At 37.4% G+C, this 23,354-nt stretch overlaps 1 protein-coding gene across 3 annotated transcripts in view; it reads right to left on the bottom strand.

Annotated features, from left to right (window-relative positions):
* The window catches only part of grid2 (glutamate receptor, ionotropic, delta 2), a 523,204-nt gene that overhangs the window by 408,113 nt on the left and 91,737 nt on the right, over positions 1-23,354 (bottom strand). For all 3 annotated transcript variants that reach the window (XR_014801858.1, XM_084947220.1, XM_084947219.1), the window contains exon 2: positions 20,506-20,661. Coding sequence is in view for 2 of the 3 variants with exons in the window: in XM_084947220.1 (XP_084803346.1) it covers positions 20,506-20,661 (156 nt within the window). In the remaining variant the exon portion in view is untranslated. The remainder of the gene's footprint in view (positions 1-20,505; positions 20,662-23,354) is intronic.

The raw sequence follows: 23,354 nt of genomic DNA, 5'->3' as shown, positions 1-23,354 counted from the left end.
CCTTCTCTCCACATTCACCTCCGTGACCCTGACACTGTTGTTTGTAGGTGGGCATGTGCGCAACCATTCCCTGGGGAGCTGCCAGTAATGGTTCCACTTATTGCCTAAAAAAAACAGACCAAATATCCTTGATAGGTCTCTTTTCTCCTCCTCGCCTTTACGCTCTCCTATTTTCAAATCTCTCAACCAGTTTCACCCACATGATTTACACACGTCAGCCACTTGTGATGGAGAAAGAGCAGTTTTAGCTTCCACTATGATAAATTAGCGGTCCTACTGACAGATTGTCAACTGCATGTCAATCATCAGCGTGAAATAGTTTCCCTGTGGGTGAAATGGCAGAGTTTAAAAGTTGGCAGAGACAAGAGAAAAGCTGTAACAGAGGAGTGAAAAGGAGGGGTTGACGTTTTTCTTGACGCAGCTGCAAATATCACAAGTTGCGTGAGATTACGTGAGTTTCAAACAAGACTGAGGCATAATTTCAGCATGAATTGTTATCATTTCAAAATTGAATTTAAAAGAAACACCGCACATCGTGTTCCACCTGTTGTTTCACCTGTTTCTCGCCTTCATTTGTCAGCCAGTTGCTCCTCTGTCTCTATTTTGGAAGCAACACTGAATGTAGCGGCTTTTAAAATGAGGAGAGAAGAAGAAAGAAAAAAAGGGAAGAAAGCCAAAATCACAACAGCAGTGGCCACAGAGGGGGCAGCAGGCAAAGCTGTGTAAAGATAAAAGGAGTATGCGTGTGTGTGTGTGTGTGTGTGTGTGTGTGTGTGTGTGTGTGTGTGTGTGTGTGTGTGTGTGGATTTGGGTTGGTCTGGCAGTGGGCAAAACAATTACAATCTCACTACGGGGTAAAGGGAATGCAAACAAATGCACATGCTAAACACACACAGGTGAATTAATCTTGTCCATGTCCTTTCATTTCAACAACTGTGTGTGTGTGTGTGTGTGTGTGTGTGTGTGTGTGTGTGTGTGTGTGTGTGTGTAAGGGTTTCAGTGAGGGCATGCACGTGCGAACACATAATTCCATGAACAGACGTGAAGACACTGAAAGGTATAATGGGGATAAAATTCATAGCCTGAATCACGTTGATTATTTGTTTTTGATTTTTGTAATGCAGTCAGCTCTGATGCCAGTAGTACCTTGAATTCAATTGGGCAGAATAAAAAGCAGTGAGACCACAAAAGAGCACTTTATTTCCAAAAAGCATCAAATCAAATCAGGACGGAGTTTTTGGGGGTTTTTTGAGGGGGGGGGGGACTCTGATAAAAACACAAAGCATTAGAGTTGGGTGGCTTTGAGTAGCACTGTGTTTATGTGTGTTGATGTGTGGGCACTTGTGCTGCCACACTGTATCAGTGCTGTTTAGCAATTTATTAAGGGTTTTGTCCACTGGTGAAGCAGCACTCCACCGACTCAAGCTATTTCAGGGACTTTCCATGCTGCATAGCAATTCTAGTTTGCTGTTATGACATTTGCACATGTTTATAAGCTTATGCCGATATTTGTCTGAGTCTCTGTGCACATGATCCTAGCATTAAGAAAACAGACAAATACAAAAACAAATAAATAAAAACAATGCTAAGTTGATTCAGTCTCTACTTGAGAGTATTTAGAGATCAGCATCCTTAATGCTCATTATCAAGCTCAAAATCAAGCTCCGAGCTTTAAATTTTAATCTGAGTTTTAAGTGAAGAACTGGACTGTAGATATATATACTCTTTTAAATACATGGAAACCCAGGAAGGTGAAAACATCTGCTGTATTTCTTTACAGAATTTTCCACAAAAAATCAAAACAATGACTTTGAATAGCTTCATGTGTATCTATCTAATTTTCTTAAATGTTTAACACTATTGGTCACAAGTCCATGTCTTATTTCAAAGTGAATTTTTCTGAAGCACAGAGCCTGAAAAATGTGTAACTGCCAAGCCATTAATGTCTAGAAAGTAATGCACTCCCAAGACCTGAGATGAGCAGTCAGATATAATGTGGCTTGCTGCATAAAATTACAATGAAATGTTTAAGCTATGTTCAGTCCAATGAAAATCATTAACCCTCTGCACCCCATAATGGCCGCAGCCGCCTGCTCTGCATATCCATCCCCATAATAGCCGGAGACAGCCAGCATTTTAATAAATGAATGAATTAATAATAATACATTTTATTTAAAAGCGCCTTTCAAGACAGTGGAGGATCCCATATCTGCTGACACAGAGTAATTGTAATGATATCAGGGGAAAACAGTGTTTTATACATGTTTTTTGTGGTAAAGCCCTGATTTTAGTTCAAAACATGAGGCTTCAGGCAAGGAGGAAGAGGGTGAGGTGGAGATGAGGTAGAAAAGAGCAATAGTGGAATAGGCAGATGAAGATAGAGAGGAGAAAGAGGTGTAAAATAATATAAAATCTTAAATGGTAATGCCTAGTTTGAAAGGGTCATTTTAGTCTTCAAATTCAAAACTCAAAAATGACACATTTCAATAGTTTTTAAACTAAATTCATTACTAATGAATTACCTTACCAGACTCTCAGGATTCTGGAACATGATAATAGAATTCTGCTGGGATACAAATGGTTAAAGGAGTGACCAGGGCTAATGATTCAAATATACTACAATATTCTTAAAACAAAGTGTATTTGATATCCATTAACTTAGCATGCAAATTAATAGATATCAAAAAGGGAAACAAATGAACTGGTAGTGTTGGCCAATTCTACTAAACATCTTAAAACTGATGTACTACGATAAAATCAGAATCAGGATACTCTCCAACTCTGTAAGGAAAGTATGTAGACATATTAGTTAAATGCAGTAATATGAAGAAAGTAGGAAATAATGCACAAAGTACTCTGGGCCATATTATCATCGGTACTCTCACAGTATGTTTGGGGAGCTTAAAAAGGCAAATATGACCTCCTTTCCCATTTAGTTGGGTCTCCTTTTTTCTTGATGCAGGATACGGCTCTTTGACAGAGAAACCTTAACTTTATGCCAACATTTTTTGTGTTTCAAAGCTACCTGGGATATTAAACAAAAAATATTGTTTATTCATTTTTCTCCCAGGCATAGTCTGGATTTAATAACAAGTCATAGACTCTCTTATTTCACACCGAAAATAGGAGATTGACTTACATCCCTGGTATAACTGGTAAAAAAAATATAAATAATGCTGTCAGAGTTACAAATTACTTAGTTCTAATACCTCTTAATGTAATTGTAGTGATATGTGTTTGAAAGTTTAACAAAGTAACCACGGTAAACAGTGACATCTACACCAATACAACATGCTTTATTGTTCATATAAAAGGCATATAAAATGGGTGTTGGATTGGGGTTATTCATAGATATGTCACAGTGTGTTATGACCAAGGATCAATATCATTTTTTGCCAGTTGCTAGACTGTGCTGCACTGTGTGCAGAGGAGGGAAATTATGATGTCCCTCCAGGGGAGCGTTGCTATTGAGTGCTAACTTGAAAAGAGAAGTTACAGCAAAATAATTTCACAGTCATCTTTTCCCCATCTACCGTGAAGACAAAGACAACTTTGTAACTTTGTAAATGGGGAAGTTGGCTGTCAAGCAGCCATGTAGAGGAAAAGAGAGTTTTCATTGGTCAATGCTCAGCAGGGGCAGGAAGGAAACCTAGTCCTCTCTTTCTGACTTCTATTCAAATGACACTTTCTATCTACCAACCAATCAACAGACCTACCACCAACTGAGCACACACACACACACACACACACACACACACACAACATATAAATTACTCAAAGCTCCAAAAGTCTGGTTGGAACTATTTTGTGCCCAGCTGTCAGCTGCTGGACTCCGCACACACACATGCACAAAATAACATCAAACTGCCTCTTGTAAAATGTCAGCGTTGCCATGGATACCCTCCACCCCCACCCACGATTAAATAAGAGGTTAATTGAATTATTGCCATTCATTACTTAATAAAGCAAAGATTGAAAGAGAAAAAGATAAAGTGGAAAAGAGCGATGAGGGGGAAAAAAAATGATGGGAACAGATAAAGATTAAAGAAGAGAGATGTTAACATCTTTGAAATTCAGCCATTACTACAGCAGACAGACAAACGGATAAATCTAGCGAAGAAGAATGAGCTGGGAAATGTCAGTGCATCACGAAAGCCACCATGTCCTCTGTATAAGTGGATCTGTGTAGGTGTATGTTTCACTGTGTATACAGTTTTTTGTTTGGCAGTTGGATAAATGGACAAATCAAGACAGGATGGCAAACAGGAGGAGGGCATCTGAGCTCTGAGTGATGGAAGGGCCTCAGAAAAAGCGATTTCGTTGGTCTCTATGGCAGCTGACTGCTCTGTGCATTTTCATTGGAGAATGAAGACAGAATGCGGAGGATGGATAGAAACATCCATCCATCTGTGGAAGAAGGAAGGAAAAGAGGACAATGGGGCATAAGAATTGTTGAGTTGCAAATTAACATAGTGCAAATACTTTGTTACTATATTTAGGAATAATTTTCAGGTATCTGTACTTTACTCAAGTATTTATTTTTCTGACAACTTTTTACTTTTATTCCCTACATTTTTAATCAAATATCTCTACTTTATCCTCCTTACATTTTCAAAACAGACTCGTTACTAGGTTTAGAAGTATCATTTATAGCGTTTATGCTCGGGAGTGAAAGTGGGCCGGAAGAGGTGCAGGTGTCCGTAAGTTGCATTTGCGGTACTTCAGGATCTAGCTAGCACTATAGAAAAGGAGGAAGCATGAAGAGATTGAGCTAATGTCACTCAGAGATGGAGGAAAATGAAAGAACAGGGGAGGAAGAAGAGGTTAGATTCATAGTTAAGGACTGGACAGTTACACTGATAAACTGTTAATTTAAGGCTTACATGTAATGTTATCATTTTAATTACATATTCAATTTGTAAATTAAGCATGTATGTATGTTCTGTGTTGGACTGGCTGTGGTGCTCATGGTTAGATGTAGGTTACATCAAGTGTAGCACAGATGAATTTGCATTTAATATCATGATGTTTATATTAATTCACTGAAATCCAACTTTATGCCAACTATATACTGTCTAGTATAAAGATAGTGTAGTGTCAGTGTATGAGATGGACATCAGGCAACATGTCAAACTGCGTACATCTCATCGAATTCAGTTGTGTAAATCCACAAAGAAGAGCAGGTCAGCTAATCACATCATGTACACCAAGACAATCTGCTGGCACTCTAGAAATAATTGTGAGTTATAATTCTTTGTCCACCCCACCTGCCGAATCCCACTTTAACCCTTGACTATAATCATTTTACTGTTTGGTGTGGAGGCAAAGTCACCCTCTACTATGCAGGCAACAGAAAATAGTTAATTTTTAAAATTATCTTTCACTGATTGTGCCCTACATAACAGACCTTTGTACAAAAATGGTTAGTAGAATTGTCCTTCGAGTAGCTACTTTGTACTTTCTTACTTTGAAAACATTTCAGAGCAGGCACTTTTACTTGAGTAAAAAAGTTGCTTCTGTAACCGGTTTCTGCCTCATCCCGCTGCAACAGTTCGGCCCAAACAGACTCCTCGACTCTGCGTTGTGTTGTGTTTTTAAGAAGACAAGGAGTCTCTGATCGATCGTTGCCACTTTATTTCCTGAATGGAAACAACGGTGTTGTATCAGTGCAAATGGCTCGCCACACACCACTCCGCACAGCACACTCTCACATAGCTACGGCAGACTGGCAGCGATTACTGCAGCAATATTACAATTTCTAATATACAATAAAATAACAGCAACAACAAATGATGTACCTGAATGGAAACAACGGTGTTGTATCAGTGCAAATGGCTCGCCACACACCACTCCGCACAGCACACTACGGCAGAACATCCCATTAGCATTACGCTTTAGCATACAGTTTTACACAATAATAAACAAATGAAAAGTACATAAAACTGGTGTTGGACATGTGTCCACTAAGCACTTATTACACTCGGTGCCCATCAGCTAATCAAACATGTTTTATGTATCTGTACTACTTAGCTATATCGTGTGCGGAACAATACAACTCACCTCTCGTATGGCTACGGCAGACTGGCAGCGATTACTGCAGCCAGCTCACCTAACCAGCCACGCCGAGAGGGGGGGGCGCTGTTTCCCCATTACACTGACATTTGTGGCAAGTGGAATAATACCACATAAACACTGTTACACTTCCCTACTTCAACTTTTAGTGGAGTATTTTTTTAACACGTCTGTACTTCTGTACTTCTACTGATGTAAAGCAAGTCTGTAATTTTGCCACCTCCGGTTTCTTTTCTATAATCTTAGTGTAAGTCTGCCTTGCATGTCAAACTGATGCAAGCACAATACTAAGCCAGTACACAAATGCAGCAAAGTGTAGATATGACAGTCTATGTGATATAGAACAACAAATGAGAACATTACTAAAAGATGTCAGAACAGAAAATATAACCTAGAACACTTTTGCATTTCTGCCATAGATGAAGTTTTAAACTACCTTTGAAGACAAAACAACTTTTTTTCCTTGGTTTTTTTTTTTAGCGTTTGAGTGAAGGGCTCCGTAATGCACAAAAGCAACTCACCAGCTTTCAATAACAGTCTTTGTTCAAACTATGCAATATTCAGAACACTGCATTCTTATAAAGCCTAAATAAGAAGGTATAACTAAAAGTAGGAGATATTTCATTTTGCATTTGAAGTCTTTTCTGAGAGCCAGCGTTTGCTTTTCCAACCAGATTGTTTTGCCATATCATATAGGAGACGAGCGCACTCATTCGTTTGAATAAAGTGTCACTTAAAGTGAGAATAAATACAATCACACAGTCTACACAACTCAACAAAGAAAGCACGTAAATATGAGCATTAACACTTCCTTTATTTGACACTTGAAAAGGTAATTTATTTTAAGGACAAAGTTTGCAATTTAAACAATGCACACTAAAAATACATAATTAACTCCTCAAATGAATCAAGTGCATTTTATATTATTTTGTATTAGCAGCCTTAAATGAATCTCCTAGATGATGTCATTGAAGGAAAATTGAATTGTTGTTGTATTAATCAAATGTAGCCTTAAATGAAATAATGCTAATGCTGAAAAAGATTGCTTTTTTTGAGCAAGGACTTGTTTATCACTTATATGAGGAAGGATGTAAATACTTCGTCATAAAAGTGAATCACGGCAGGATCTTTTATCGTCTTCTCATGGCAGATCAATTTAATCTATTATAGGAAGGCAGGAAACTATAAATATATGGTCAATTAAGATGATAAGTTATTTTATTATTGTGGATTATTATTTTAACCTGCATAAAACATGAGACATAGGACAAATAAATTAAACTACTGTGCCATGTAAATGCTCTGCAAAGGCCCATGGCTCAGATTTTAGCCACACTTTAGAAGAGATAATTAAAATGAATTGTGATTAGCGAGGATCGCTAACCCCTCCCAGGGGTGAGAAGGGAAATACCTCCATCGGGTGCTAATTTAATGCACGAGCTGTTTACTCCTTGTATTGAATTGATTGTTTTCCATATCAGGTTGACATGAAATTAGGAAAATAATCAGGGTTTGAAAAATTAGCTTCAAGATTTGTATCACATGCAATTTTTTAACTAGAAACATTCAACGTGAAAAACATTTTCCATTTAATACTATGTTTGTTAATGAGCACGATGACTCAACAGTTCAACCGTAACCACAAGGTTGAACCGTATTTCTGAGATTTAGTGCATTTTCACACCTATACCTTATTTACTCTGGTCTGAATCGGTGGAAGAGTTTGTAAAACGGTTGCTTTTTCCTATAGTTGGGTTTCTATTCACAGAGAAAACTTCAAGTGAATTGAAAGTGAACCAAAATGCATCACTACAAACCATGTGAGAATGTTCAGTCTACTTATTGGCTAGATGTGTCTGTGGTGGGAGCAACATAAGTATATACAAGAAAAAAAGTGACGAGTTCTGGAATGTCATTGAATTTTGTCCTCAAATTGATATTTATTTGGGCAACATCAAGCACTTTGAGTACTCTGCACATTTATAGTACGGTTCCACATGCCAAAATGCAAAGTATACCAGGCCAGGGGAAGGCATTTAGCTCAAACTTGCAGTATAGACCCGGTAACCAGGTTGGACTCTCAAACAAACTGCTCTGGAGTTAGTCTGGAACTCGATCGAGACCACCTTTTCCAAAGGGTCTTGGTGTAGTTGTTTTGGTCCACTCGACTATCAAAATCATCAGCGACTAATTTAATAGTCTACACGTTGTTTGAAGCTTTGTAAGATCCTGAAAGACGGAGGAATAAGTAGTAGGATTTAAGAGTGTAACAACAGACGGAAACAGAAGATGGCAGCAAAGCATCTACAAGGATGCCCGCTGCCGTTAAACGCCAAAGAAGAAGAAGAAGCAGTCTCCGGTATCGTAGCTGTGTCCAAATTCAGGGGCCGCATCCTTCGCAGGCCGCATTTGTAGGTTGATTACATCACAGCAACCTGACGAATGTCAAAATTCAACTCCTTTTCCCCAGATTTGAAGGATGGGTCGGGTGTATCCTTTGTGGCCCGACCTATCCCAGAATTCATAGCGCAGCCCAGCCAATTCCAGTATCCAACAATGGCTGCAGCTACTTAGTTTTAATATCACTCTTTCTGGGTCACAAAGTAAACTTTTAAGATATTTGTAAATGAGAATGTAGGTGTGTAAACTTCAAATATCTGCTCGATTTATCAAGATGTCACATATTTGCAAAAGTGTTCCGACGTTTTCAAAGACGTCTGTTACCCACCAGCTCGATAGCTGACCGGGAGGTCAAGGTTCACTAGAGCCGGCAAAAAAAGAAAACTCCTGGCACATCGTTTTCAAACCCCTTTTTTTCTCAGGTTAAACATGATATTTAAGTCACTTAGATAACTTTTTCAGTGTTTTATTTGTTCCTGAGTAAATCGGTTTGGCTCAGATTAAAGTTATAGTTTTCCCACAGCTGAATAAACTTCAAACAGAAAACTGATTAAACAGAAATGTGAGATGGTAGAGAATTTACTCCAGTGTCCTGTTATATTTTAGTGAGCAAGGAGCAGATGGCTGAGTTTATTAAACTCCACGAGACAACCTGCAAATTTCATTAAAAGTTTAATAAACTATCATCTTGTCTTTACTTTTAGTTAGCACATACCTTAAACACTTCAAGCTGTAAGCTAATGATAGTTATGTAAGAGCATGCTGGTGCAATAAGCTGTACGTTTTATGTCCAACGGATGCATGATCTGATTAGCTGACTAATCACAAAAATAATTGGGGCGACTGTGGTTCAGGGGGTTGGGAAGCTCATCTTGTAAACGGAAGGTTACCGGTTTGATCCCCAGCTCTGTCTGTCTTGGTCGTTGTGTCCTACTCGTGATGGCCAGAGGGGCCGATGGTGCGATATGGCAGCCTAGCTTCTGTCAGTCTGCCTCAGGGCAGCTGTGGCTACAACTGTAGCTTACCTCCACCAGTGTGTGAATGTAAGAGTGAATGAATAGTGGAATTGTAAAGTGCTTTAAGGGTCTCGAAAAGCGCTATATAAATGCAATCCATTATTATTATTAGTCGAGTATCAAAATAATTGTTTGCAGCAGCCCTAGTACACACCCGAGTGTGATTACCATGTTTGAACCACACCAAAGGTAAATATGAACCAGAGTTGTTTAAATGGACTGAATAGTGCAGGTGTGAAAACATGCTTCGAAAAAGTCTAAATAAAGAAGCCTTAAGTTCTAAATCCAATACCATTCCCTCCTCTTGCACGTTAAAGATCACTGAATTCTATACCAAATGTCGAGTGCTACCGCATACATGCTTCTGCACTTGTTTATGTTTGGAATACATATTGAGACTTCAACAGAGGGGTGTGGGGTTGTGTAAATCATTTAAATGCCAGATTAATATTTTACAGATGGAGAAGACGGCAATATTCAGAAAACAAATTCAAAATAGCCTGATTACAAAATTTAAGTCTTCCTTTTTGCATTCTGGGCAAAATGGATCCTTCAAAAAAGGAAAGATGTATGATTATTAAAAATTGTAGGTACAATATGAAAATATTTGGGATGAAACATACATGGTAAGTCCCATAATAATGGTACAGGCTTTTGCTTTTTCGTGTATGTTTACATACCACAGTGTACTCATCAACTCGGCAAAGTCTGATTGAGTTATTCTCAACACGCTCATGCAGTCAAATGTTTCTCACACCCTAAAGGCATTTACTTCATGCTGACATTGGCACTATACCACATCGTTCCTGTGAATCACAACGACTTCTGTGTCAGAACATATATATAGAAAAGATGAAAAAACTTCTTAATATATTTTAGTCACTCAAATCCATTAAAACTTTAATTAAGATCTTAAGAAGATGGAGTATTTTCTAATTTTTATACACATCCTATTTTGCATTAGCATCCCGTTTAATTCATCTTCACTGCTGCTGAAACATTTCCACCACTATAGCTTGTGTCATTTTAACACATGAAAATATTTTGGGGGAAAAAGACTGCCATGATCTTTTAGGCTAAACAACATTGGGATTGTGAACTATGTAAAAGCTTGTAAATGTGATTGCATATAAATGTTCATGTCATCTATCTTGCTATTCTCTACCCAGAAACCACCATATCCCAAGTTTAATCAGATTTTTAACCTTTGCAATGTAACCAAAAATCCAACAAGAAGCAAATAAGATTCATGCAAGAATTCATTTATATAACGTAGAACTCTTGGTGGTGTTTTTAATGAAAACAGACTCACATCATGTGAAAGTTAAGATGTAACAAAAAAAAGATGCAAGGTCATTTAGGGATGTTTCACTTTAATTCCTTTTAAATTAATGAAATTGACTTTTTGCCCATTAGTCCATTACCCTGACAGTCAAAGACTCATCCTGACTCACGCTGACCTCACTGTTGGAGCTGCATGTTTTTTGTTCACTGCTGAGCTGCTTCATTATACTTATGAGAGTTCTATGTTTTGTAATTTCTTTTTTTTTCTGGCAACCCGGAAAATAAATGAATCTGTTTGGAAAGCATATTTTGGTTCTACTGTTGTTTTAAATGTGTTATAAAAATCACTTAACTTCACTTTAAAGGTTAACTGACGCCCCAATCTTAGACTGTTTGTGTTCTGGAGCTGGCTTTCTTCAAGAATATTTGCAGGCAAGCAAATTAAATTTTGACCATTCTCCTTATCCTTGCCACTGGGAAGGAATTTTACAGAATGATGCTATCACCACCATCATGTTTGACTTTAGTGATGATATCAGTGAGGTAATGAGCAGTCTCTGGTGCATGTCAGACATAATGCCTGGAGTTCTGCCAAACATCGTTATATTTTACTTATCAGAGCAAAGAATCCTTCCCACATGGTGTCTGAGTTCTTAAGAAAGGCTTGTTAAATGACTACGTCAGTTGTTAAATGCTTTATAATGAAAAGTCTTTTTGTGTCAATCACCACTACAACAAGACAGTGTTCTAACATGGCTGTTCTTTGCACAGGTTCTATCTCTGCATACTTGGTCACCTCTATCAAAACCCTTCATTCTTACTCTGCTTTGCCCATTTCTGCCCAAAAACAGAGTACTGTACCGTGATTAAATTACATAAAATTTATCTGTATTTAATTGTATTTTTAATTTAATAATGGTACAGTACTCTGTTTTTGGTAACCATTGTCCTTTTATGTAAATATGTAAAAATTGTGTCTGTTTCTGTTCTGTGTCTTGTGTACTGTTTGTTTGTATATGTGTCTTTCTTGCTGCTGTTACACCCAAATTTCCCCTTGTGGGACAATTAAAGGATTATTCTATTCTATTCAATTCTTTTCCATTTTATTCTATTCAATTCTTTCTTCTTCTTAGTTTTGGAAGCCACTGTGTTCTCATGAAGAATCAAAGCTTAAAAAATAGTTTTACACAGTTGCCCCGATTTACTCTAGACTTTTGCTACATTTATTTATTTATTTTTTTTCTCATGGACATGTAGTGTGGTGTCCAAGGCTTGTTCATTTTGCCAAGGCTCCAGTCTACTTTAGTCATATTCTAGATACATGTGAAAGCATAATTAGGGCACACAAAACAAAATAACTTTGCAAAATAATACATAGCGCAAAATATTTTATTATTCAATGTAGACTGATGGTGAAATATGTAGAAACTATCATTTTAAAGCTAATTCTATATGTGCAAGTGTTGAAGCAAATACACTTTGAAGCAACTGCATTAGTGTCTGCAACCTTTCATTGCTTGTAGCCTATTTTTTCATAAGTCCAAGGCAAGCCTAAAAGGTAATGTGTGAGGTTTGGCACTGTCCATGGTGCTGATCTGTCTGAGAACCGATTGACGGTACAATAAATGCAATTTTTTAAAAAGAAAACTAATGTAAAAAGATTGTAAAAAGTATGACAGGATCTGCTGTTGTGTAAATTGTCAGATAATTAATTAAAAGCTCTGTTGTGACATTGCCAAATAGCTTTTTGTTTGTTCAACAGTCCGAAACTGAAAGAAAATCAATGCGCAATCAACTAAAAAATATCAAACAAAGAAAGGCAAAAAAACAACAACAATGGAATGAATGTTCAGGACTTTTGCTTTATGAATAAATTCAAAGTGTCAGCAAACAAAACATGGGAATTGCTTGGGAATTTTGACTTCTAGGAAAACATTCGAGATATTGGGAAGTGAGGAGATTTTCTCATATATTTAGAGCAGCTAACATGCTGCACTCAGTCTACTGTGCTGTGAGTATAATTGAGGGATCATTTGCAGTCATGTGATGAGATTAGTCATTCTATACATAAAATAAAATAATTAGCTATTACAGTATTTAGCGTTAAATATTAGTGATTCAATTATCTAAACTATTTAGATATTAGCCAGTGATGCTGGCAAGCTCTGTCATAATTCTGCACACCTTCTAGAAAAGGTACTATATTTTTATGTTTCTTTTTTTTGTTGGTTTGATATTTGTTTGATTTCTTTCCCCTAAATCACAGTGTGTGGCAGTGTGCATGCAAATGCAGCTGTGTGCCCTGTGTGTCAAGACTAAGCTGAGATGAAAAATAAGCTGAGACAACTATTGAGTTCCCTCCATCCTGTGGTCTCCTCCTGCTTTCCATTTCCTCACCCCCCACTTTTCCATAGACTGTTATCCAATTAGGTGATTCTCATTGCTTTAATCGATAGAGACGTGAACGGGTAGGCTAACATGCATACACACACACACACACATACAAATAACCCACCCCACAGAAAGCTCCACCTGTTCCACAACTAGTGTCTATTGTGGATGGACTATAGAAATTAGAGATATCGGGTAGGGAGTGAAATGTGAATATAAGTGACAGGAGCAGACCCACAATTAAGTGCCACACAGGATGGCAAAAGGGAGGGAAAGTGTGTGATTAAATCCAAGCCACTTTGCACACTTCTGACACAATTCTGTACAATCACACACACACACACACACGGCCATCGGGCAAAGGGAGCAGTAAATCATCTGAATAAATCATTCAAAGACATAATTTTCTGTGAGACTCAAATCTTTTTGGACAGCTCTTTTGTAGAATGGTCTACAGTTTTAGAGATGCAGATACTGACATGTGCCATTTTTCTATAACTCACTTTGCTGTAACAGTTCTTATCCTTTATGGCTTAGAGATTACTTTCAGCAGTTCAGATGTACTGTGGCACAGATCCAGATTTAGACATAGATGTGGTGGTCTCTCAATTAAAATTAGCAGGCACACTCTACTGTGGTTTATATTATCTTATGTCTTTGCTGTGACTTTGACATGTATTATCAACATGTATCTTGGAGTTAGTAGCAGTAAAAAAAATGAATTCACTCTCTATGGGAAACAAACTAACGTAAACCATATTTTTAGTCGTCTAAGGAGCTTGGAAAGAAAAGCGTCTGGTTTCTTGAAGACGTTTCACCTCTCATCCGAAAAGCTTCTTCAGTTCTAAGGTCAAATGGTGGAGGTCAAATGGTCGCAGATTTAAGCCCTATGGGAGTGTTCCCCCAAGAGGGACAATAGACCCCCTACTGATCCTCTACCTAATCACACGAGTCAAGGTGTGAAAACGGGTGTAGGTCATAATCAGCCAAGGTTTCAGGAGAACCCGCTGTGAAACCTAGCCACACCCTACCATGTGATTTCCTGAGGTCAAAAGCCCCAGGATGGGAAGGGATCTCAAAACTGGATTATAGATTGCAGATAGTTGGTGTCGTAAACCGGGTCTGTTCAAAGATTGTCGTTCACAGTGGACATAGATGGCTTCTTTCACTCCTCTTTCAAACCATCTGTCTTCTCTGTCCAAAATGTGAACAACGGCATCCTCGAAAGAGTGACCTTTGTCCTTTAGATGCAGATGGACCATTGAGTATTGTCCTGTCGAGGTGGCTCGTCTATGTTGTGCCATGCGTTTATGAAGTGGCTGTTTGATCTCTCCAATGTAGAGGTCTAAGCATTTCTCGCTACACTGTGCAGCACAAACTATGTTGTTAAGTTTGTGTTTAGTAGTTCTGTCTTTGGGATGAACCAGTTTTTGTCTGAGTGTGTGGCTGGGTCTGAAGTATACTTGGATGTCGTGCTTAGAGAAGACTCTGAAAAGTCTTCAAGCAACTTACAGAAGTCCAGGTTTTCTTTCCAAGCTCCTTAGACTACGATGACCTGGATGACTGAGAACCTTCACAGACACATATTTTTAGTCCTTTTTAATAGTAGACTCTATTTATGTACAAGAACATGGAAATTCTGTTTTTAAATATGACACTGATTTACTTTCCTAGATTTACTGTGGGTCACAGAATTTGTCACACCTTTGAAAAATAAATTACTCAATTAAACTACCTGAAATCTCTAATGGCTAAGAGGTGCATTTTGTGATATGTCTTTATGCATAAAAAATGAAGATAATAAATCAACCAAATTGTATATATATGACTGATACATAATACAATTGTATTAATTAATAATACAAAAGACAGAAGAGATGCAGAGCATGGACCTGAACTTGTTTTGTTTATGAATCTTACATATCACTAAAATCTGGCAAATTGCTTCTTTTGATCATAAACCTGGCTTCTTTAACCTATCACTTCCACTGAGATGTGAAACATCAGAGATTCTGCTGAACCTTCTGCCCTACAGCATTATTACATCATGACTTTTTTTTTTTAGCTTGGTGATCTCCAACTAATCCCTCTACTGAACTGCATCCACCACCCTCTGCTTCAGACACATAATGTGTTTTAGAGAGAGTAACAAGTGCTGACTGCATAATGAGCTACTACCTTTGCAAATCTGGTACTTAATTACACTTAGACTGGCGCCATAAAGTGACTGAAAGGCGAGGTGCAAATTGCCACGCTCATGTATGTAAATCTAGCCCTTAAAGACGACATGTTGTTTATGCTGCTGTTCATACTTCTGACTGCAGTAGGTTTTGACATTTATTGTCAATTATCTTTAGAAATCCCTCATGAAAAGCCAATTTAGTGCCACTAAATGTTGAATTTATATGGCAACAAATTCCAATATTTTTCATTAGTGGACTGTAAGTTAGCAAAAAGATAAGTGAAATGCATATAAGTAATTTCTGAAAATGTGCTAATTGTAGCTTATAAGGTTTTTAACAGAGAAAACTCATAGTTAAATAGTACTTCTGTTTGAAGCAGTGTAATTCACTGCTTTTAATCTACTTAAATTGCCACCAATCCATTTAAATTATAGTACGTGAGAAACAGGCAATGGCAAGGTCGACCATGTCACTACTTAACCAGACAAATAGGCTGATAGACAAGTTCAGCAGCCACAGCTACACTAACAGCCGGGCAAACAGAAGAAGAATAGGCTGACTGGCAGAGAAATGACAGGCAGTATGCTCAATACCAGAGAAACAGAAAGACTGCGAAGATTTTTTTATTTTTTGCAGTGCCCACAAGTTTGGACAGACTGACCAACACACTGATGGGCTCTGAGGCCTGTAGGAGCCAGTACAAATGAAAGTAGGGGAAAAGAGAGAGCGACAGAGAGAGAGAAGCAAAATAGTTATTAATCAGTAATCATTAGATTCCAAATTTTAAAAGATCAATTTAATTTAGTCTTCAATGCAAAATGTGCACTATCAGCAACACTAAAGGACAAATAAAGACATGTATTGGAGGATTCAGAAGCATGCTGGTGGCTTAGTGTGCCCGGTCAAAGAGCAAGCATTCAAATGCAGTCTCCTGGAGCGCTGTCACATCTCTCTTCAGTCTTTATTTCACACGGTTCTAATATTCTAAATAAGACACTTGACATTCAAGCTGCTCAGTTTCACTGAAATAAATAAGGAAGAAACAATTGCAGAAACACGCACGTAGAGCCCAGCTAATGGAATGACTAAGATTGGAACTTCAAAGAATTACAGCCTGAGTACCAAACATCACTGTAGACCCTTATATCAAAGCAACAGCTTTAACAAGGCTCTTAGAGGTACACGAGTGCACATGCACTCATGCACATACAATGCATCCACACAAACTCCCCTGAGGGAATCTCTAAAATGGAGATACACTTACAGTTTGGCCACCATTGTTTGCTATGGGCATTAATCCTGCTGCCTGTTTTGAGTGAAATGCAAACAAGCCCACAGATGTATTCTCTGTTTTTCCCTTTTCTCTTTCACCAAAGCTAATATAATGTTTTATGTGTGTGTGCTCTTACTTAAGTGTGTGAATGGATGTTGATAATAGGGCTCTTTGTATTTGATTATCAGTTAATTAAATCACGGAAGGGATTCAAAGTCCTAACATGTAAACTGTCAGAACTTAGAAATCCATTCAGGGCTTTTTCCCCTTTCTTTTTTTAAATCTCTAAAGTCAATTAAAAAAAAAAAACTGCAAAGCAGTGAGAACAGTGATTCTGTTTTATTCACGTTTCTAACTTTGACCCCATTCTACCCTCCTCTTCACCTGTTTTCTTTAATCAATAAAAAAGGGATCCAATACTGAAAGAAGGAATACTAATTAATGCAAATCATCAGTAGTAATTTTGTCGTGCAATATTAAAAAGCTTTATGCATTTGATCACTCTGAATTCACTTTTAAATATGTAATTACTGCAATTTCTTAACTGACCTTCTTCTGCTGGTAGAATAAAGGGTCATGGGGAAGGGCTGAACCTCATCCCAATTACAATGTATGTAAATTTAACAAAACTACAAATTAATCACAGTCAGCTGTGTGTACTCTAAGGTATATTTCAAATATAAATACGAATACAATGCATGCACAAGTATCAGACGAAGCAAATAAACTAAAAGGGCATAAACACGAGTGCAACATGGTTTACAACAAAATGTTAGATCCCCGTTTGTTTCTTTTCGTGCCTGCTCATTATTGTGCCTTGATCAAATCTCTGTTTATTCTAAGGCAGCCCGCCAGTCAAAAACGATCACAGGCACATGGATGCTTGTGTGACGATCGGTTTGTCTTTCCATTTCACTTTGTGCCAAAATACGAGCTTCTCTATGAAAAACTTGAACTCAGTGAAATGGTTCCCAAATCATGGATACTGGCCCATATGTGCAGCAGTTGTATCTGCTCGAGATAGCCTGATTGTTGGATTTTGTTAATTCCATGTTCTATAGAAAGAATTTTGTACTACACAGTAGACGTTTGTAAGAATGAATCAACCACGACATTTCTAAAATCACATAATCCTTACATCCTGAGAGGAAGACAATAGATGCGAATTTATTTACATTGCACAGGCTTTTGGATGACTATTAGACAATTTAGACAAATGTCCTGATTAGCAATTCACACAGTGTAGTAGAAAAGAATGTGTGTGACACAGCCTGTTGTCAGATGACTCATTAGTCATGTAGGCAGTGCCAATACTTCTGCCTCATTCCTATATTTTGTAATTTGCAATATTTCTGAATTCAAATGCTTACACCAATAAAGTGAACATGTCATTCAAAGTTGCTTAGCTGAACTGAGTGTCCACATCATTAAATTACATCCTGTAATTTTTCACAGCACTCTTCATTAAGCAACGATGCCATCTGTTTAAAAAAAAAATGATGATGATTTTAAGATTAATTTTTAAATAAAAATAATGAAAGTTTAAGGTAAATGTTTATAAAGACAGCTATTCTTGGGTTCTTTTGTTTCGTATCTCCAGCAGCCCCAGCTTAAAGTTAATGTATATGTTTATTTGTTCACGTCTTGCATGATGTTATGGTGTGCTCACTGTGTATGTTTGTTCATGTATGCCCTGTGGCACTGTCAATTAATACACCCACACATTCTTTCTCTCTCTGCTTATTTTTAATGATGTTCTGGGTTATTTTAATTTATGTTGTGCTACAGAGCCCATTGGTGAAAACGAAGGTTGCTGCTAGGAGTTTAAGCATGTGATCAGCAGGTAAACCAACAAAAGAATTGGGTTTCAGACTCCATTGTTCTGCTACAAAGCAGTCAGGTCAATATATTTTAGTTCTGTTCTTAATACCCAATTAAAATACATTTATATCTTTAGGATCCTTCAAGAGCTGCATCCTAAATCTGTATCCTAGCTAAATGAGCTAATTTGCAACCATACATTTGCTAGTAAAAAGATGGGTAAATGTTGTACATACTTAGTAAAAGTGTTGCACTATCTGTTGTTTCTTTTGCATACATGGGAATACCATGTGTACAGTTCTAACAAGCTTAAAAGTCAACATTTGGTATGACCACCTTCATTCTTCCGCAAAACCTGGACTCTCCTCGGCAAGCTTCCGTATAAATTCTTAAAGTAGTCTTCAAGAATAGTTCCCCAGTCTTTAAGGACATTCAAAGCACTTCTCTGAATCTTGGCACACTTTTGTACTATTTTTCTGTCGAGATGATCCCACACTGCTTGAATAATGTTCAGTTGCTGAGGTTAATTTGGAATACCTCAGCCTTTTCTCCCCGTTTCCCTTCCTTAAAAAGGGCTTCTTGACAGTTTCCCCTTGATTGAGACTATTTCTGATGAGGCTTCAGGATACAGGTCCTATGTCAGGCTTTGTTATTGCTTTAAAGTTATTATAATTTCTTAAAGACATGTCTATCAAATCCCATCTTTCTCCTGGTAAATAATTTTGCAGTTCTCCCACTTCTCTCCTCCATTTGTCCAGTTTCCTTAATTTTTTCAGGGTATTCAGCACACGAAAATGTGGCAAGTTTTGGGCTACAGTAATAGCTCTTTCGGAATCACCTTGTTAGTGCAAAAATACCATCTTATGCCTGTCAAACTATCTTGCTATCTCTTTTTTGCATTCTTCACAGATTGCACTAAAGAAAGGAGAAAAAAAGCAAAAACAACTACACAAATGATGGGTTTCTGTGACAGGCTGCTAGTAACATAGTGTCCAAAGTTACAATTTAAGACTTTGCTAAGTTGTCTGTTAAGTGTAGATACAAAACTGGTTCATCCCTTGGGAGAGATGTTTATGCTTGAATGATTCATAGATCAGTGTTTGGTGGCTTAACAAACAAACTAACAAACAAAATGAAGGCATTCCTCTGAGGATGTCCTTGGAAAGGCCACTCTGAAAAATTAAAAGAAAATCTGACGCTTTGGAAGGAAAACAAAGTAACAACTTTTGAAAAGTGTATATGCACTGCAAACATGCTCAGATTTAATAATTTTGTAAATGTTTCTGTTCATATAAAAAGCACAAACCTCCAGTAGTCCTCACTGAATCCTGTTTCTTATTACTACCAGTGATAAGTCAACAAGTCAAACTAAGCTTAGTTATACATTATTCTTTCATATTGAATTCCAATTTAAAATCAAGCCTGTTGGTTTGGCTTGTGAACCAGCAGCTCTCTCTGACAGGCATAGTTTGTAATATTAAAATATAAATGCCCACATGGATGAAAAAAAGTTGTATAATTCAGAAAGTCCGCTGATTAAAAATATGAACATTCCAGAGTCAATTTCTTCTACAAACTAGATTTTAATTAAACAAATTGGCTGGAAACCCAAACAAATAAGAGAGAGGGGAAAAAAAACTCATATCCTCAACTGATTGTGATGCAGGTCAACTCATAAAGGCCTGCCAGCAATGCAAAATAAAAATAAAATATTTTTAAAAGTTGGCCAACTTTTCAAATCTTTATTTTTTCCTACATGAATCAGTTCAAGTTCTTAAGATAGAATAGGTCAGGAAAATGCTGAAATGACCGTGAAAGCACCGCACGCTTATGTGTTTCAGTTATAAAATGATAAGAAGACTAAGATTGTCTGTAGAAATACTGCAAATTTTACACATTTTTAAATATATCTGCATTGGATCAAATGGAAATTAATACATGTATTTAACTGTGTTACATAAACAATTCAGGATTATTTGAAAATCAAAAAAGGAGCTGGGGTATCAAAATAAACACAAATGATTCCTTTTTGCATAAATGTTACAACACAGTATTATCTCCCTACCTTCTTGCACAGCCTGGAAAGGGTTGTTCCCATCAACGAACTCCACAGAGATGGTGATCTTCTCTGTCTCCAAAATCTCGTTGTTTAAATTGAGATCCGCCACAGCAAGGCGAAACACCTCATCATCTTTCCGTGCTGACTCATCAAAGATGGCACCTATTAGAAGAAGAAGGAAAGCAACAAAAAAGGCATTATCTTTTGGGTTATTTTTACAGAACTCTGAAGTATGTAATCTACACAGGGAATTCTTCAAAGAAATGCCTCAAAATATAATTCCATCCAAGTGGATTTAGTGTTCACCCTACCTATAGAAAAGCCGCTGATGCCTTTTCCACCTGTGCTTGAGTTCCCCAATATATAACCACCTCACTACTACTCACTAAATAGCTAGTAATGTGTTTACAGGGAATCTCCTTCATTTACATTCTTTAAATGGCTAACTGCCTTGTACTACTGGTATTGGAAACCAAAGGCATCAAAATTTAACCAATTATATTACCCACATTCATGAAATCAGCTTCAAATAACTCTAGAAATATAGACTTTGAGTATTTAGCCCCTGATCTGGCATCCTGCATGAAAAAGAAGGGACTAATGGGCTTACATGAATGTTCATTCCAGTGTCAAAAACTACCTAGTGTAGGGCACTGACTCAGACAAAACAGTTGCCCCACAAGGGGAAATGGAAGAAGAACTGGTGTGTGTTAGTATCTGTAGTGGCAGATAAAGTTCCCACTAGTGAATACTAAATTAGTCATAAAAATAAATGTCAACCTGCAGTGCTGCTGAGACAGACAAATGAGGCAACGTGAGGTGTTGACTGGCTAGCAGAGATTCGGTCTATGCTTTGGTCTGTTACACACAATTAACTGTATGTTTTTTTTCTTATTTTACTTCTCTTTAGCCTCTCAATTCAACCCAGTTTATCCCCTGAATCCACTGGGCCACTAATTGTGTAAGCCAGCGCAGTGAAGCACTGCTAACCGCATTTCATTGACCAGAAAATAAGCCTCATACTGTATAGTGTGGATGTGTGTGCCTGTGCATGTAAGACACAGGTAGCAAAATCCATTAATAACCAAGAAGGCTGCATTGGCTGAGGGCTGTTTTGTACCACATTTAGAAAACTATATCTGTAATTGGCTGTGCATAGCCTGATGTTAATACCACAAAGGTTGTGGACTAAATCCCAGAGAGCCCAAACTTCACCGTCTTTATTTTGCAGTACTTTGGATAAATCATCCAGGAAATCATATACAGTATTACATTATTACAATAAGATTAGTTGGTTCTTGTGCTTTAGAAATCCACTTGCCTGTTTAATCGTTTAAAAATACATTTATGCTCTTTTTTAGGTTACTGGAATCTGTTAAACTGTCAATAATTTAATTGTCAATACATTTAATTAGAAAAAGATATGTGGCTAGCAAAATTTGTAAAACCCTAAATATTATCACATCTGCAACAGTTTAAACAACGTTTTGATTAAACTCAACTTCTGAAGGACAATCCATTTCAGCACAGCCTTTATACGCACACCTCATTCAAAACCACATGCGGTTAGGAATGATATGTTAACTGCCTCTGCGTCAAAGGCCTCATTAAATATGTATCGTTCAATCACTTGATTCCTCAGCATTAGGCAACTGTAAATACCAGGCAACTGATTGAGTCTTGGTTGTTTTTATAATCATGCAGTATAGATGAGGTGAGACAAGCAGGCCTGGACAAAGCGATAAAGAATGAAGAACAAAGACATTAACTATTCCATTAGTGATAAATTTTGAATAAGGTCCCAATCAGTTTGAAGATGACACTGCTGGGAGAGGATTGGTACAGATTTTAAACTGGAACCATGACACTGTAAAGGTTATATGTCTAGAGGACAAAAGCACATCGAAATGTTTGACATTAGTAAGCTGATTTATGACTTTCTGTGTGTTTTCCTTTGTGGATAAAGTTTTGTAATTTCTTTTTTGTCTTTTTTTTACAAACATGCAGAGGGAACAGTAAATGGCTCCTTTAATCTAGGTTTCTACAAGGATGTTTCCATAGTAACCTGCTCCCAGGCATATGTTAAAAGCTTTACTGCATCGTACACCACTCTCTTTGCATATGGTTTGTTTCCTTGTAAAGTGTGTATTTCCTTTATCACACCAGCAATGCATTTTGGGATCTAGTGACCACAATGGAAACAAAAAGATATTGAAATGGAGAAGAAGACACCATATTGTAGTATTTTTTCATGTCACTTTTCTTTCTTCTGTTATCGCCTATATCATTTCTCTATCAAAGCTGCTACACCTGCACGGTGATATATTAGCTACGTGCATGTGACTGAAAATAACACTCTTTAATCGAGACCCAGTGTGCATGCAGAAAGGGAGATGAGAAAAAAATGTAGGTGATAATGAAAAAAAATGTCCTTGGTCTGTGAAGCAGATTTGAATCTTCATCCAAATGTGTTTTAAACATGCTTTTATGCCTTAAGGCTGTGGTTCTCAAGCTGTGGGTGGGCCCCCTTTCTGGGGCATGGAGTCACTGCAGGGGGGCATGAAAGTCCAAGGTAAAATGTGAACAAAGAATCGGAATTAAGTCTGGAAAATAAACACACTACAGTTCGCTGACTCTTTCTCACCTTTATTTCACTAAAGCTAAACTTGGCTCCTGTTGTTCCAAATGATTGAAGAGTAGCATGAACCTTTTGAGGCTTCTGAACTCAAACCCTAATCAAACTATTTTGGAATCTCCCAAATATTACCATCTTTAATGTGTACATATTAAAAAATAATTAACTTTTCACAAGAAGAAAGCACAAGACAAGAGATGAGAACAGACGATTGGTAAAT

Source organism: Perissodus microlepis, chromosome 12 (genome assembly GCF_051167445.1).
Source record: "Perissodus microlepis isolate ML-2025 ecotype Zambia chromosome 12, ASM5116744v1, whole genome shotgun sequence".
Lineage (NCBI taxonomy): Eukaryota > Metazoa > Chordata > Actinopteri > Cichliformes > Cichlidae > Perissodus > Perissodus microlepis.
Note: the sequence above shows the minus strand (reverse complement) of the source record. Positions and strands in the feature narration are given on the sequence as shown.